Below are 16,177 nucleotides of genomic sequence, written 5' to 3'. Positions count from 1 at the left end.
GATAATTAGAAGTTGATTATATTGGGGACCTGGACAAAGGTAGAGCTGGGAATGGGAATAAAACCCAGGACTCCATGAAAGTCTCTTTCCTTTCATAATAGCTTCTAATTCGGGCTTCTAATAGCTTCGAATGCCAGTCACATACAGAGCCTCCCGGCCATCACCTACTGGCAGTGGCTGAGCGGGTACTTTGCCAAGCTAGAATGGTCCCTGCCCAGGGGCACAGGTGCTGCCTCCACGCCCCACCCTGTGCCCAGCTCACTGCAATTGCCATTTTTAGCAGCCGAAAAAATACGGGTTTCAGTCCCAGTCTTTTCGCTTAGTTGCTGTAAGAAGTGAGTTAGGTCAGTTACGCACTGGAGCTTTGCATTGATTCACTGTAAAATCAGGTAACAGCTCTTATCCTGCTGGTCTTGTCCCACTGGCTTGTGAGAAAGATGAAATGGGGCCATTCATTCTTTCATTCATTAGACAAATATTTATTGAGTACTAGGGATACAGCAGTAAACAAAACAGAAAAAGTCCTTTCCTCCATGAACCTTATATTTTAATAGGGGTTGTCAGTCAATAAATACAAAAATAGGCCACATATCTATTATGTCAGGTGGTGATAAGCGCTGTGGAGAAGAATGACTCGGGAGAAGCTGGCCTGCTGGGTGTGGGGCAGTAGTGCACTTGGAGACAGGGTGGGCGGGGAACACCTTACTGAGAAGCTGACATTTGTGCAAAGGCCTGAAATTATCTGGGATAAGAGCCTTCTAAGTACAGATGTCCCGTGACTTATGATGAGATTACTTCACAATAAACCCACAGTAAGTGGAAAATATCATAAGTTGAAAATGCACTGAATGTACCTAACCTACTAAGCATCATAGCTTAGCCCAGCCTACCTTAAATGTGCTGGGAACACTTATGTCAGCCTGCCGCTGAGCAAAATCACCGGGCAGCACAGTGCCCTGTAGAGGACCTTGTAGAGTACTCGTGATCACCTGGTTAACTGCGAGCTGCCCAGCATCAGGAGAGAGAATTGCATCACAGATCCCTAGGAAAGATCAACATTCAGAATTTGAAGTATGCTTTCCACCGACTGTGTATTGCTTTTGCGCCGTTGTAAAGTGGCACCATTGTAAGTCAGGGCCATCTCTGGAAAGAACAGCAGGTGAGGGGCTCTGAGGCAGGAGTAAAGCTGGCTGGGTGAAGGAGCTGCAGAAACCCCAGGTGGCAGGGCCAATGGATGAAGGTGAGATGGGCTCAGAAAGGCCCCCAGGTTGGGGGCCCCAGGGGACTTCGGCTTTTTTTCTAAGGGATACAGGAACTTTTGTCTTACTTTTTTTAGAGGGCCTCTCTGGCTGCTGTAACAGGACTAGCCTGGGGCAAGGGTCACCCAGGCAGAAGCAGGGAGGCCAGTGAGGCAACTACTGCAGTCGTCCAGGTGAGAGGGCGGGGCTGATCCAGGTGAGAGGGTGGGGCTGGAGCAGGTAAGAGAGTGGGGCTGGTCCAGGTGAGAGGATGGGGCTGGTCCAGGTGAGAGGGTGGGGCTGGACGAAGTGAGAGGGTGGGGCTGGTCCAGGGTGGCCACAGACCAGGGATGACAGGTGCTCCGATTCTGGAGATATTTTGAAAGCAGAGGTGACAGAATTTGATGGAGATAAGGGGTTTAAGCTGCAAGTCACCACATGAAGAGAAGGGGCTGCAGCCACCCAGAAGAACAACGGAGATTAAAAGGAGAAGCTGGGAGGAGTTTCTGTTTTCCTACACAGCAGCATCTGCTGCCCGTTCTTTCTCCACATCCGTGCAGCTGCCCTTGTCACTAGGACGAAGCCCCAGGTGGGAGGCTCCTGCAGAGGCCGTGGCATGCCTCTGTCTGTATCACTTGCTGAAGGCTGATGGAGCCCGTGCGCATTCACTCCTCACCGCGGCCTCGCGAGGCAGGCAGGACGGCATCATTACACCCTGCTTCCCCGAAGAAGCAGCAGGCCCTGAGTCCGTGGAGTGATCTGCTCAAGGTCACAGAGCCATTTGGCATGAAAGGCAGTCTCTGGGCTCCAGATCTTATGTTCTTTCTGCTATGCCAAGGCTAACCATAGACACATGAGATGAAAATAGCACTTTTTTTTAGTGCACCTATGTGCCCGGCACTGTTCTAATCATTTTAGACATATCAGCTCCTTTAACCCTCACGGTAACTCTCTGTGAGGTGGTACACATATTATCCTCTTTTATAGGTGGGAAGACTGAGGATAAGTTCATGCAGACATTAAGGTGCAAAGCCCGGATTCAAACATAGGTGTTCTGGCCCTGGAACCTGTGGGTTCATCTATACCCCAGCCAGCTGGGCGGCCTCTCTGCAAGCCAGTGTGTGGGCAGCAGGCGGATAGTGCTGATGCCACGTGTGTGAGACACAGGCAAAGAGCTTGGGTTGACCGGGTGGGTCAGGATGGAATTTGAAGTGGGTCCTGAAGGGCTAGTTAGAGGGCATCAGGGAGGACAGGGCAGGAGTGACAGGAGCAAGAGAGGCGTGTGTGCAAGGCAAGCTTGGAGCACAGCAACCCTGAAGCAGCGGTCAGAGTGGAAGCCAAGAAGGCACAGTCGAAGTGGGAGGAAAGCAGGCCAGTGAGCCGCTGCAGATGCCAGAGGAGGGCGGTGTTCCGAGGAGAGAGGCACCGGTGGGGTCAGAGGCCACCGGGGGGCCCAAGCCAGGTACGTGTTGTTGGCTTCCTCATTGGAGAAATTCGCAAGCACAGGGTTCACAGCTCAGTGGGCAGGCTGACTGTGTGACTCTGAAGATTGACCGGAGGGCAAGGACAAAGCAGTCCATTTGGCTCTTTGGAGTTCTGCAGAGGATCTGGCTCAATGCCTGCAAATTTCCAACAAACAAATCAGACCCAGGACAAATGGCTAGAGCCATCATATCATGTAGATCCATGTGAAAAGAATCCTTTTTTTTTTTTTTTTTTTTTTTTACAAAACTAGTTTTAAAAAGTATTCAAATTCTTTTGGAGAATAAGGAAGAAGAGGCAGTCATTTCACTTTGGCTTATTTTCTGTCACCCTAGTGCTGTAACAGATCACAGCTAGTGTCACGAAGCTGAGTTCTTAATAGCGAGAACTGACTCCAAGCTCAAGGAATTTGGCAGCCACTTGGACAAAGGTTTAATCTGCTGAAGAGAACAGCTGAAGTCATTTTAACACGATTCACTGAATTACTGAAGCAAGCCTCACTTTTGTAGGGGGACAGGAAAAGCAGCATGCAGGCCTTAGTCAGTCCACAAATATTTTAGTGAGCCCCTATTATGTGCTAGACCCTGAGAAGGTACCAAGGAAAGGCTACAGAGAATACTGTAATATAACTTCAGGGTTAGACAAATAGACCAATGGAACAGAATACAGAACCAAGAAATAGTACCACTTCCACATATAATTTATGAGACAGAGGGAGCATTGAAAGCTAGTGGGAGAACGGATGGTCTGCACATTAAGTGAAACTGAGATAATTGCTTACCCATGTGAAAAAAATGAAGTTGTATCCCTGCTTCACACCATATGCAAAATCAATTCCAGGCAAATTAAAGACTTAGAAAGGCAACATTTTAAAATCTGTAAAAATGTTACAATCTCAGGGAGGGAATGATTTCTGCAAAAACTAAATAACTGCTAATTATAAATTAAAAGATGATAAAGTCACCTACAGTAAAATTTAAAACTTCTATTCATCAAAAATACTGTAGAGAAAATAAAAAGGCAAGGCACACACTGGAAGAAGATATTTGCAACACACAAACTGACAAAATTCTTATTATCTAGAATATAGAAATAACTTTTAGAATCAATGAGAACAAAACAAAAACAAGCCAATAGAAAAGTGGACAAAAATCATGAATGACACGCCACAAAAGAGAAAGTATGAATGACAAAGAAACATACGAAAGGCTACTTAAGCTTTTATCATGGAAATGTAAAGTCAAGTCTTGATGAGATCCCAATTCACCCACTAGTGTGGCAGAGATTAAAGTCAGACAATGGCAAGTGTTAATGAGGATGTGGAGCAACAGGAACTCTTATCCACCTCTAGTGGAAGCCTAATTGGCACTGGCATCTTAGAAAACAACTTGACATTTTCTAATGAAGTGAAATATGTACATATCCTACAAACCAGCAAACCCAGTCTTAGGTATATGTCCTAGAGAAACTCTTATGCAGTGTACCAGGAGCTATGATTAAGAATGTTTGGGCTGGGTGAGGTGGCTCATGCCTGTAATCCCAACATTTCGGAAGGTCAAGGCAGGAGAATCTCTTGAGCCCAGGAGTTCGAGGCTACAGTGAGCTATGATTGTGCCACTGCAGTCCAGCCTGGGCAACAGAGTAAGACCCTGTCTCTAAAAATATAATAATAATAATAAATCAATAAAAAATTATGTTTGTAGCAGTATTTTTCATTAGAGGAAACATCTGTAAGCTATCCCAATGTCCATCAATAGGTGAATGAATAAATAAATCATGCCATATTCATATGATGAAATACAATACAGGAATCAAAATAGACTATAGCTACATATGTCAATATAATATATATGTTGAACAGAAAAGAAGCAATTCATAGAAGAGTTCACTGTATTAGTTATCCGTTGCTACATAACAACTTGCTCCAAAATTCAGCAGCTAAAAACAACAGACATTTACAATCTCGCGGTTGCTGTGGGTCAGGAATTCAGGTGCAGCTTAAATGGGTACCTCTGCCTCAAGCTCTCTCATGAGATCATCAGGCTGTCAGCCAGGGCTGTGGTCTCACCTCAAGGCTTGACTTAAAGAACACCTGCTTCTAAGCTACTCATGTGGTGGTTGGCAGGCTGTGTCCCTTGCCATGTGGCACTCCACGGGCTTGCCTCCCGACATGGCCAGTGGCTTCTCCCAGGGAGAGTGATCCAAAAGATAACTAGTGAGAGATCACCCAAGACAGAAGCCATGATCTTACCATAACCTAACTTCAGAAATGAAAGTCTATCACTTCTGCCATACTCTATGTGTTAGAAACCAGTTACTGGGTCCAGCCCACACTCAAAAGGAAAGAATTGCAAAAGTGTGTGAAGACCTCAAGAGGAGGAGGGATATCGAGGTCATTTTAGAGGCTTCCTACCATACTCTTGTAGTATGATTTCATCCTTATGAAGGTCGGAAATAGGAAAAATGAAATTACATATTGCTTAGGTAATCCTGCCTATGTGGAAGCACTATGAAGAAAAACGAGGAAATGATAAACATGACATTCAGGGTAATGATGATCCTGGGGTGGGGGGCACTGAGAATGGAGAGAACACACAAGTAGATTCCACAGGTTGGAGTTGGATGGTGAGTTCATGGTGCTTATTTTCTTTCTATGTTTCTTGATGTCATTTAATGTTGCATGTAGTTTTGTTTTTTTCTCTTTGGTTTGGTGTTCCGTCGATATGATCAAAGTTACATGTGCATACACTGTAGAGTCAATCCTTCTGTGGTATTTGCTGTCTTCTACCAGCTCTTTCCATTTACTGTTCTCCAGAGGCAGCTACTTTTACCTCCTTTTGCTAATTAATTTTAGTATTTACCTCCATGTCTGTAAGTAATATGTGTGTATTGCTACCTTTTGATGCTTTGGTTTGTTTAGGTATTATCTATTCCCTTCCCACTCCGGGAGATGAAAATTTAGCTCCCTTTCCTCCCCTCCAACTCTTCCTCTCCCTTCATCTTCCTTTTATAATTACATCATAATTTTGGTTAAAGCAGTAATCAGTGTTTACATTACTCAGTCAACACTAATTTGACTCTATTCATAGTTGAGCCTTGTAGTAAAAAATATGATAACTTTTCCCTTCCTGCAGAACTTTTCATTTTTCCTGGAGTTGTTAATGATCATGTTTGTTCGTTTGCTTAGTTTTTCATGTATTCATTATTAATTCAAGTGCAAATTCTGGCAGTTGTCTAAATCTCTTTTCAGGATGTTCAGGCACATTAGGTTTCCTATCAATTTCATCTCCTTGGAAGTGTCTCCCAGAGCCTCTTGACCTGCTCCAGCCTGGACGGGTTGTCCTCTGCGCCTGGTGTGCACCTGTCCTACGAGGACCTCCCTGTACTATCACCCTGAGCTCGTTGCCTTTATTCCTTGTCTTCCTCCTTGGTTTACTTCTTTGTTTTGGTGAAGCATACCTCCTGTGTCTTCCTGAGAGAGGGTGCATGGGAGGCAAACCCGTGACAACCTTGCATATCTGAAAATGTTTTCATTGCACCCTCAGACTGAACTAATACTTTGGCCGATTCAGATTTCTGGTCTCTGGTTTGGAATTCTGATTTGGAAATAATTTTCCTCCAGAATTTTGAAGGCTTTATTCCATGGCCTTCTAGCTTCCAGTGTTGCTGTCAAAAAGTCCAAAGCTGTTGTTAATTTCTGGTTCTTTGTATTTGGCCTCTTTTATACCCTCCCCCCAAATCCCTAAATCTCTGTAGGATTGTCTCCTTTCCCCTGGTGTTCTGAAATTTCACAATAATGTGCCTTGGTGTGCATCTATTTTCATCCACTGTGCTGGGGACAGTGAGCCTTTGATCTAGAAACTCATGCCCTTAAGTTCTGGGGATTTTTGTTTTTGAATGATTTTTAAAATAATTCCTTCTCTCCTTCTTTCTCCTTCTTCTCCCCCCAGTTGTTTCTTTCTGTAACTTCTACTATTTGAAGTGGGAGACTGATTCACTAATTTTCTCATGTTTTCTTTCCCTCTCTCTCCTTTTAAGAGATGATGGCGGTCTTGCTCCGTCTCCAGGCTGAAGTACAGGGGCACAATCGTAGCTCACTGCAGCCTCAACCTCCTGGGCACAAGCAATCCTCCTGCCTCAGCCTCCGAGCAGCTGGGGGATACAGGCACACACCACAATGCCTAACTTCACATTTTCCTTCATTTTCATTCTTTGTCTTTTTCTGCTTCTTGGGAGACTTCCTCGATTTATCATCTTCTAGCCCCTCTAGGAAGACTTTTTTCATACAGCATTCCATTCTTGTCTCGTGGGTCCAGTATCTTATTTTCTCTCTCTTACGTTAATTATAGGATTTTTCTTTCAAGAGTTCTCTATGTGAATGGTCTGTACTTGATCCAGAGTTCCTTCTTTTTGTTTGTTTAATTGACTGGTTTGATCTGTGTCTTTAATGTTAGAGACTCCTGACTGTCTGGGGATTCCTGGTTGCCTGTTTATTTTTAAAAGTAGGAGACTAACAACTTTGAGCTGTAAGGGATTTGAGGGAGCAAAAGTAGGCATATGTCTGTACCATCTTTGCCAAGTCATATAGTCTTTTGTATCTCTCATTTATTTCATGTTAAGAAGTGAAAAAAAATCCATAGTCCACACCCTGAAAGATAAATCAGTAACTGTAATAACTACCCTTGAGCTCAAAGAAAAATTACATCTTTTCTTCCTCAGCCTTTAAAGAAAAACATGGAGCTATCCCCCCACCCAAATTTTCTATTGCAAAAAATAGCACGAGATTAGTATGTGAGTTTCTGACATGTGTAAACCGCTCTAAAATTGTGAATAGGTTTAGAAACCTTTTCTCCCTCCTCTTTACTCCCACAGTCCTGAATCACCAGCCCAGCCTTCTGGCTCATCACTTCCTGCTTGGTGAGTTGCACGCATGTCTTATCTCCATGACGATGCTCCAAGCCACTGGAGAGCAGGGTGCATGTCCAATTCATCTCAGCATCTTCCGTAGTCCCCACCAGAGGAGCGATCACTGAAGGCTGACAAACAACGAAGGACACTCTCAAGATCTTCACTCCTCTCCTCAGCACACACAGTTAGCACGCACAGGAGTTTATTATGGTGAATGAAAAAAGAAACCCACAAGAACATAATTTATATGTAATTCCACTTTGATCTCTAATCTCTTTACCTTGGCATCCTCCCACATATGAATAGGATGGTCCATGATCCTAAGGGCAGCCAAACAGCCAGGGAGCACGAGTTTAATCCTCAGGGTTTGCAGGGAAAGGAGGACTGTGGAGACCCACGTGCACAAGAAAATCCATGATGTGCACAGAGGGTAGGCTACAAATTAAATCCTAACTTCATGGTTTGGTATTCAAGGCTCTCCATTGCTTCTCCCTGGACACCTGCAAAGCTTCTAGCAGCACTCCTTATCTGGGGCCTGACCTCTTTAGTCAGTCTTTCATGTAGAAGAATCATTTTCAGATACTAAGTATCTCATGTCCTTTCTTTGTCCAAGAACATACAGTTGATTTCTTTTGTATCTATATCAAATAGTTCTCCAGCCTAAACTTCAAGACATCTTCATGAATGCCTCACCACTCCACTGCACGTGTAAATCCATGCCCCTGTATTTTTCTGACTATTGTTTCTCAGACTGATAACACCTGCACACTCTCGGCAACAATAATGGCTGACATTTAGTGAGCACTTACTTTGGGCCACTGTGCTGGTATTGCCTGTGGGTTATTTTACTTAATCCTCCCATCATCGGATAAGGAAATTGAGTGACAGAGAGGGCACGTCACTTGCCCACAGCCATGAAGCTACTTAACGCTGGAGCTGGAGCTCCAAGCCAGGCAAGCCCAGCCCAGCCCAAGATCACTGGCTCAGCTCAACTCCTCACTGCTAAACTGCCTCAACCACATTTCTTCAGACCCTACCCAAGACTTACCTTCCAGGAAATGTTTTTCAGAAGAACTGAGGACCCTGGCTGTGACTCGATTACATTTATGTGTTGCAGGCTTGTGGCGTGGAGCTGCCTTTACGTCTTCTCCCTTCTGTGTCCCCTCCCGCAGTCACTGAGTCTTGCTGCTTTAGAGAAGCTGAAGTCTGATTTTCCACCACTGCCTCAGCACAGGGCCTGAGGATAGGGTCTGCCACCAACCTTCCAGCCAGAAAGCAACCTGCTGGGAGGGGAGGGGTTGCATTGACTTGAGGGCCTAGCAGGGCAGAGTGAGCAGGCCAGGGAGGCAGCTGCCTTTCCAAGGCCACAGCAGAACTGGGAGGGGGCTGATGCTCTGGGTTACGGTCAGGGGTAGACGCAATCCTGGGAATCAGAGTTGGGAGCCACCAGCCTGTGCTACTCAAAGATAGCCAGGGGAGCAAAGGCAGGCCCAGCCCAGGGAAATGAGGCCCACGCAGCCAGCCAGGGGCCCTCAGGGTGGTAACAGAGCATCCCTGGGGAGCAAGTGTAGCAGATGGAGTGGGTAGGCAAGGCCATCTCATTGGCAGAGCTTTGGGGAGGGGGTATCTTTTCTTCAGATGTGCCCAGAAGTACCAGACACCCACGTCCTTGTGCAGACAGCCACAAAAAGGCTAGTGCTGTGCCACCTACTGGGTCCCCAGTTGCTGGCCAAAGACTCAAATGGGGCTGGAGAGCCCACCACTGATGTGCTCGCGGGAATCGGCTAGGGCCGGGCTCCGGTGGGTGAGAAAGGCTGTGGCCTGTGTCTCTGTCCCAGCTTTGCACACCTGTTTCTTGCCTGGCTACCCCACCTCTGTGTCCTGTCTCTTCAAATACACTGCTCGCCACCCTCAGACCATTCTTCCCAGCAAGCTGTGTTATCTTGTCATTCCCGTGCTCAAGAACCCAGAATCTCTTCTAAGGCCTCTAAGACAAAATCCAAGCTTCTTATCCCGGAATTCCAGGCCTTCCTAAATCTGACCCTGGTCTCTGAAGCCCCCTGGTCGCCTGCTACTGAGCCCAGGTGCTCTCCTCTCACTGAAGCTTCCTCATTATTCCCAAGACACATGCCAGTCGCTTTTGCCTCTCTGATGTTGAGTGAAACAGTGAAAGGAGCATGGGCTTTGCTTCCTGTGTGTCCTTAGGCAAGTCACCCAGTGTCTCTGTGCCTCCTGCTGCTTACCTGGGAAATACTTTAAAGACTGTTGTGAGATTAGAATGTTTTCGTACAAAGTGCCAGCCACACAGTAGGTGCTCAATACATGCACAGTATCCATCATACCATGCTCTTGCTGCTCCCTGACTTGATGGCCCTGTCTCCTTTCTGACTGGCTGAGCTCCTGCCTCCTTCCAGGCCCATCTCTAGATGCACCTACACATGCAGCCTGCCCTGCACGCCTCACTTAAGGCGCCAAGGGAGGGAAAAGCAGCATTTGCCTATCACTCGCTGGGCACAGACCCTGTGGGGGCATGGAGATCCCTGATGACGGCAGCGAATCCCTCCGGGGGCCTCCTTGTGCTAGGCCTGTCCCGGCACGTTGTGTGCATTAACTCACGGAAGCCCGAATGGTAACTGACTTCCATAGATTAAGGTTCCTAAATGGCTTTTCTGCTCTATCCAGCCTAGTTGGTTTGGTCTCCCTGGCCCTTTGTTCTTGGCTTTCCCCATCCAGTGGCCTCCAAGTGGCTAAGAGGAGATTTTATCAAGAAGTGAAGCCCTACGGTATAACATACAGAGTCTGTTGTGTGTTGTTCGGGCTGATCCCGTTAGAGAACGGTTTGGAAGAGGACCCACCTTCACCAGCCCTGCCACCCAGTCTGCAACCAGCTCCCTTGCTGCACTTTGTATAAGCCCTGGGCTTTCATTAGGGTTCTCTGCCCAGAGCACCCATTCCTCTGGGCCTGCCTGGAAAATGCAATCCTTGCTCCTCGGTGGCACCTCTGTGGACCCTCATGTGTTTGGGTCAAGGTCATTGCCCTCTGCCTCCATCCCCAGGGCACCTTGTCCGCCCCCGATTGCACCCCTCTGCAGACGTCTGCCTCCTTGGCAAACCCCGCTCTTGGGCTGAGTCCCTGAGGGTAGGGGCTGTGTGGTGTTCATTTCTGTATTTCAGTACTTGGCACAGAGCCTGGAGTGCAGCAGGTCTTGGTGTTGGGGATGAAGGGAGGGAGGAAGGAGATGGGGTGGAATAGGCATCCGGGCAGAGGAAATGGTGCTGATGTTTCCAGTTGGTTCCTCCCAGGGCGGGGCAGCTACAAGCCCCTGTCTGACTCAGAAAAGGAGTCCTCTGTGGACACCCCAGGGTCCCCTCTAGAGACAGCTCCATGAGAGCCCCAGCCACCACAGCTTCCCTCCAGACCCCCGGGAGATTCCAGTCTTTGAGATGCTTCAACTTTCTTAGAGGAAATCGCTGAATATGTTTGGTAATTTTTTTTGACATTTTCCCTGTTCAGGAGTTTGTGATTTCAGATTAATCACATCCACATACATTTAGACTGTCGGCTTGGAAGGGAAAATTTGAATTTTATTACTGCATGATTTCATCCAAAGCTATCTTACCAACACTAAAAGGATGTCTACAATGAGGTGCAAATCATGACAAAACATTTTATCTCTGGGACCAAGCTCATGGCGGGAGGCCAACGGGATGGGGGGCTGCAGATGGGACCTGGGTGGGCACAGTCCCAGCCCCTTCAATAGCCTAAAGAGATCTGTGTGAGCCACTGTCACTGCTGCCTCTTCCTCAGCAAAATATCTCATTTCCTTCCCCACTCTAGGTTTGCCCATAGCCCTTACTCCCGGGAATGGCTGTTCATCGACTAACTCCTGTCTTCCCCTTGGCAGGTACCATGACCAGCAGGACGTAACTAGTAACTTTCTGGGTGCCATGTGGCTCATCTCCATCACATTCCTTTCCATTGGTTATGGGGACATGGTGCCCCACACATACTGTGGGAAAGGTGTCTGTCTCCTCACTGGCATCATGGTGAGTACCTGCCTCTGCCCATTCCCTACGCTAAAAATGTGGCAAAGAGCTGAACTCTTTCTTGCGAGTACATAGGGCCCTTCCTAGCAGCAGCGCGGGGGGCGGCTGTTAGTTAACCGACCTGCGCGTGTGTCCCCTACACATAAAAAGGCAGGTGGGAAATCTGCAATGGTTTCTCACTTTTCAGTTGACTTTTCTAAGGTAAGAATGAGACCTGGACTCCTGGCAGTTAATGGTCTATTCACAGCTCCCTCAGAATAGGCTGGGTGAAGCTGGTCCTGGCCTGATGCTCTGATGCCCACCCCACTGCTGTGCAGCCACCCAGTTTGCTCACCTCCAGTAGCACTGGGGCTTGCAGTTTATTGTCCTCCTTCCTGTTGCCTTGGTCCCACTGACCTTGGCACCATTTCTGATCATGTTTAGCTGGAACTCACAGAAGCAGGGACTGGGGAAAGAGCACTGAGTCGGCCTTTGGGACCTGAGTCCTGGACGGGGCTGTCCATGTGGCCCTAGGCTGGCTCTTGCCTTTCCCAGGCTTCTGCTTCCACCTCTGCCTATGGAGGGGCTGGGCTCTGAGTGCCAAGTGCTTTGCAGCACTGGCATTTGGCAAGGCTGTGATCCCATCTCCAGGTGCCCAGCAGGTGTGCCGTGCCCTTTCAAGGTGTATCTCTCCCGCCCAGTGCCCTACTACCCACGCTCGACACTCTCGCAGAGACACACACTCTCGCCTGTCACATGGCCATCACAGTGTGGCTTATGAGAGGAATGTGGGGTCTGAGTTTCTGCTCAATGTGGACCCTGGGCCAGGCACTCTGCCTGTTGGGCCTGAGCATCCTCCAGGGGAAAGTGGAGATGGAGGGCCTACCCTGCCCTCCCCATCGGCTCGTACAAGGAACAAAAGCAATGGTTTATGTTAAAGTGCTTTGAAAACGAGAAGCGGCCACACATAGGTCAGTGTTGGTGGTGTCCTCAGTGTCCTTCAGTTGCAAGTTGGTGAAGTGTTCCCTTGGCCTTGTTGCACTTTGGGTCCAGGACAGGCAGCTGCTGCTCTTTGGCCTTCATCCTGGAATCCTAGAACAGTGTCAGAGCAGGGTTGGACACTTTTTTCAGAAGAGGAAACAGGCTGAAAGAGGAAAGCACATCTAAGCCTGGGTAGTGTTGGGGGAGGTGGCGGGGTGAGAAGTGGTCAGGCTGTTTGTGGTGTGGCTCTGGGTCTCCATGGCTGGAGCCTGCAACCCTCCCAAGGACAGCCCCCCGTCCACAGCCCCCCTCACACCTTTGTGAAAATCCTTCCTTGCAGTGATCCCTCAGATTCCATTTGTCACTCCCATTGCCTCCAGGAGAGAGGAAGACCCTCTTTCTGGAAGGGCAGTGACCCCTTTCTGCAGTGGAAAGGGAGGGCCGCAGGTCTTCCTGCAGGGTCTGAGCGAACGCCTCACAGCGGCTGGGGGCTGCCCCCACTCCCCACCCCACTCCGCCTCGTTGGCTTCCTGGGGCTGATATTGGTGGACCAGACAGTCAGACCCAGGCTTGCGGCAGTCGGCCTGCTGAGCGGGAGGGGCCAGGCTCTCTCCTCCTTTCTGACTCCAGTCCAGGGCAGGTCCCTATTAGCAGGCAGGTCCTACGACAGTAGCTAATGACAAAAAGCTTAGCGCTGGGGTTGTGATAAATCATGCGGAAGTGCATGGCTTTAGAACAAATACCTCCCATCGGTTAGTAGGAGTCTGTCTTGGCATAGCACCAACTGTCACGAGGAAACCGGGGAAAGACGCTTCTTACCAGAAAGGAATGAAATGCCACCGAAGGCCAAAGCTTTCCGTCTTAGAGCCACTCCTGGGGCTTTGTGCCTCAGAACCAGCTCTCAGCTAGGGCTGGCACAGAGCAGGGTTGCCAGTAGGTGGATGGGCCCTGCGGGGAGCCCCTGTTATTTTAAAATACCAGCCTTTCTCCCTCTCAGCACATAGCTGTCCCCATCCAAGAAGCAGCACCCCAAGGACCCGGCTTCCTGGTTCCTGGACTCCACATCTCCTGGCTCTACTCTGACACAGCTGAGCAGAACAGGCGAGACCCTTGCCCCACCCCTGCCTCTCTTTGGGGTCCGGAGGCTGTTTGTCTTTCAGCACCCCCTTTCGCTGTCTGGGTCTGCAGTGCTTCCCCGGAGAGAGTGTTCTGTTCCCTGTGGATTGAGGTGTGATCAAAGTGGAAAGAACAAACGGACGATGAGGAGCCAATTCCCACCTTCCATATGAAAAATACAGCCCAGGCCTTTCATCTCTTTTTGTACAAAACCCTGTGCGTAAAAATATACCTTTCTATATACAGGAACAGGGAGGTTTCCTCTATTTATTGTCAGTGTTTTTCACCCAAATTAAAGTCAGTCGCCTCACTCTGGGGTCAGCCACAGTGAGGAACCCTGGTGGCGTTTTTCTAGCAAATGTGATTTTTCTAGCTGAGTCACTCCTAGCCAGGGTTTCACTTTGCTGAGGATCCCTTCCCCTTCTCCTCCCAACCTCCCAACACTATGTATAGCTCCCAATTATTATTGCAAGTGCCTTTACTAAAGGTAGGGCTTCCTGTTTGGTTACCATGGACACCATGAAGGCCAAGGCAAGGCCTGCTTGGGAAGGGAAAGGAAGGATATGTGTGTGTGTGGCCTGTAAATAGTCTTAATCATTGTTTTCTCTTGGCAATCCCAGTAACAATGTAATTATCAACCATTAAGCAGGGTATATAATCGTCTGAACAACTTGCCATGGCTGGCACAGACCTGGTGTGTTTGAGAGATTTCACCCACAAAAGCAGCTACATTAAAGTCCAGCATCTTTCCATAGGATTTTTCATGATCACGGTGACAACACAGTAGAGAGAAAGCTGTCAATATTTAGTATCCAGAATTGGAAATGACAGTGCAACCTAAAAGATGTGCAATGCTGACCTTCTGATTCTGTAGGCATCTGGAAGACCCCAGAGCCCCCAAGGCTGCTTGGCTTAACTTTGTTCCAATCTAGCCTCTTTCTAAAGCTGGACTCACTCTCTAGACCCTTCATCAGTTATGGACAAACAGGCAAAAGCTTCCGGATGTCTGCAGGGACGCTGAGCTTTTCCCCAGTGGCCTCATGAGAGATGCCTCTGAACTGCCAAGGGAAAGTGATGATGAAGTAAAAGGTAGCACAAATTGAGTCATTTTGGGAGGAGGCAAAAAGAGGGCTCAGCAAGACATCTGCTTAATGTCAGTTTTAGAAGATGAGCTTCTCCCGAAACACCTTGGTTTCAAACCAATTGATGTTATTTTAGTTGTTGCATGGAATCTGTTGCAGAAACAGAATCCAACTGTAAATCCTCCAGGCTTCCCTCCTCCATTTGTCACTTTCATTTGTGTTTTATTTTATTTTATGCTTCTTTAGTTAAGAACACCTCATACTTTTCCCCTTGGGATACTTGTTTTTCCAGCTTCTAAGGTTTTCCAGCTGGAAAATGTTTCTTGAAAACAAGAGGTGGGAGGACTGGTGTGGAGGAGTCTCGGTCCAGATTTGGGTCCGAATCTCTAGAGTTAGGCGTGTTCACCCCGTCCCAGCCACCCTCCCTCTGTGCACTTGGTGCTCCCTCTCGCCCACGTGCCTTGGGAAGTTCCAGCTCATCAGAAGTGGACCCCATCCACTCCCCTCGCCCCATGGAACTGGAAGTTGGACAGAGCAGATCCAGGGACTCCAGTTGATGTCCCCTGTGGTTCAGGACTTGGCATATCTGAAAGCAAAAGGCTGAGTCACGGCTCTTCCCCCCAGTCTGACCCCAGGGAAGTCATAGCAGCAGCTGTTTACCCTTTCCCATCCTGCTTCCTCCCTCCTCACACACCCCCTCTACCCACCAGCCATTTCAAAGATTCCACAGTTAGCCAGGCCCTCGGTGATTTGTCTCCTAAAACTAACCTGCATCACTGCCATGTGACACAGCACTGCCAGGCTGCCACTGTGGCCTGTCAGACTACTAACTCACCTAAGTGAAAGGGCCCAGCATCCTTATACTACTTGAGGGGACAGGCAATCCTTATACTACTTGAAGATGGACACAGCAGGGTGGGATACCTTGGCACTTCCTTCATGTCCTCTAAAGGGCCAAAATGGACCATTGACTTCTGGCTCAAGCCTTAGGCTCCTTGTTCTTCCTTCCACTCTCAATCCCATCAGCCCATCATTTTTTCTTATTCCTCAGCCTCCTCCTTCTCTCTTTCCCCCCTTGACCCTTGCTGTTTAGGATGCAACACAACTTGTTCCCCATCTCATTTTCTGCCCAGCTTTACCTCTCCCTGCACCCACCTTCTCTTCTCTTCTCTTCTTTTTTCTCCTCTCTCCTCCCCTCCCCTCCTGTTCCATTGTCTTCTCTTCCTTCTTCATTTTCCCTCCCCGCACCCTGCACAGTCTGCAGGGGCTCAGCAGTCTAGGCTTCAGTATTCCTCCACCACTTTCTGAAGGCTGCTGATGTCTGGCCCCATCTTTATGAGGTTG

At 48.3% G+C, this 16,177-nt stretch overlaps 1 protein-coding gene across 10 annotated transcripts in view; it reads left to right on the top strand.

The window, feature by feature from the left end:
* KCNN3 (potassium calcium-activated channel subfamily N member 3) overlaps positions 1–16,177 on the top strand; it is a 163,298-nt gene that overhangs the window by 126,172 nt on the left and 20,949 nt on the right. For 5 of the 10 annotated variants that reach the window (XM_063626459.1, XM_063626462.1, XM_063626463.1 and 2 more), the window contains 2 exons: positions 7,593–7,637; positions 11,534–11,675. In XM_063626459.1, the coding sequence (XP_063482529.1) occupies positions 7,593–7,637; positions 11,534–11,675 (187 nt within the window). Of the gene's footprint in view, positions 1–7,592; positions 7,839–9,213; positions 11,113–11,533; positions 11,676–16,177 lie in introns of those variants that run through there. The other 5 variants (XM_063626460.1, XM_063626461.1, XM_063626464.1 and 2 more) reach the window with 3 other exon arrangements.

Source organism: Symphalangus syndactylus, chromosome 12, assembly GCF_028878055.3.
Source record: "Symphalangus syndactylus isolate Jambi chromosome 12, NHGRI_mSymSyn1-v2.1_pri, whole genome shotgun sequence".
Classification (NCBI taxonomy): Eukaryota; Metazoa; Chordata; class Mammalia; order Primates; family Hylobatidae; genus Symphalangus; species Symphalangus syndactylus.
The sequence above is the reverse complement of the archived record's forward strand: the minus strand, read 5'-3'. Positions and strand labels throughout refer to the sequence as shown.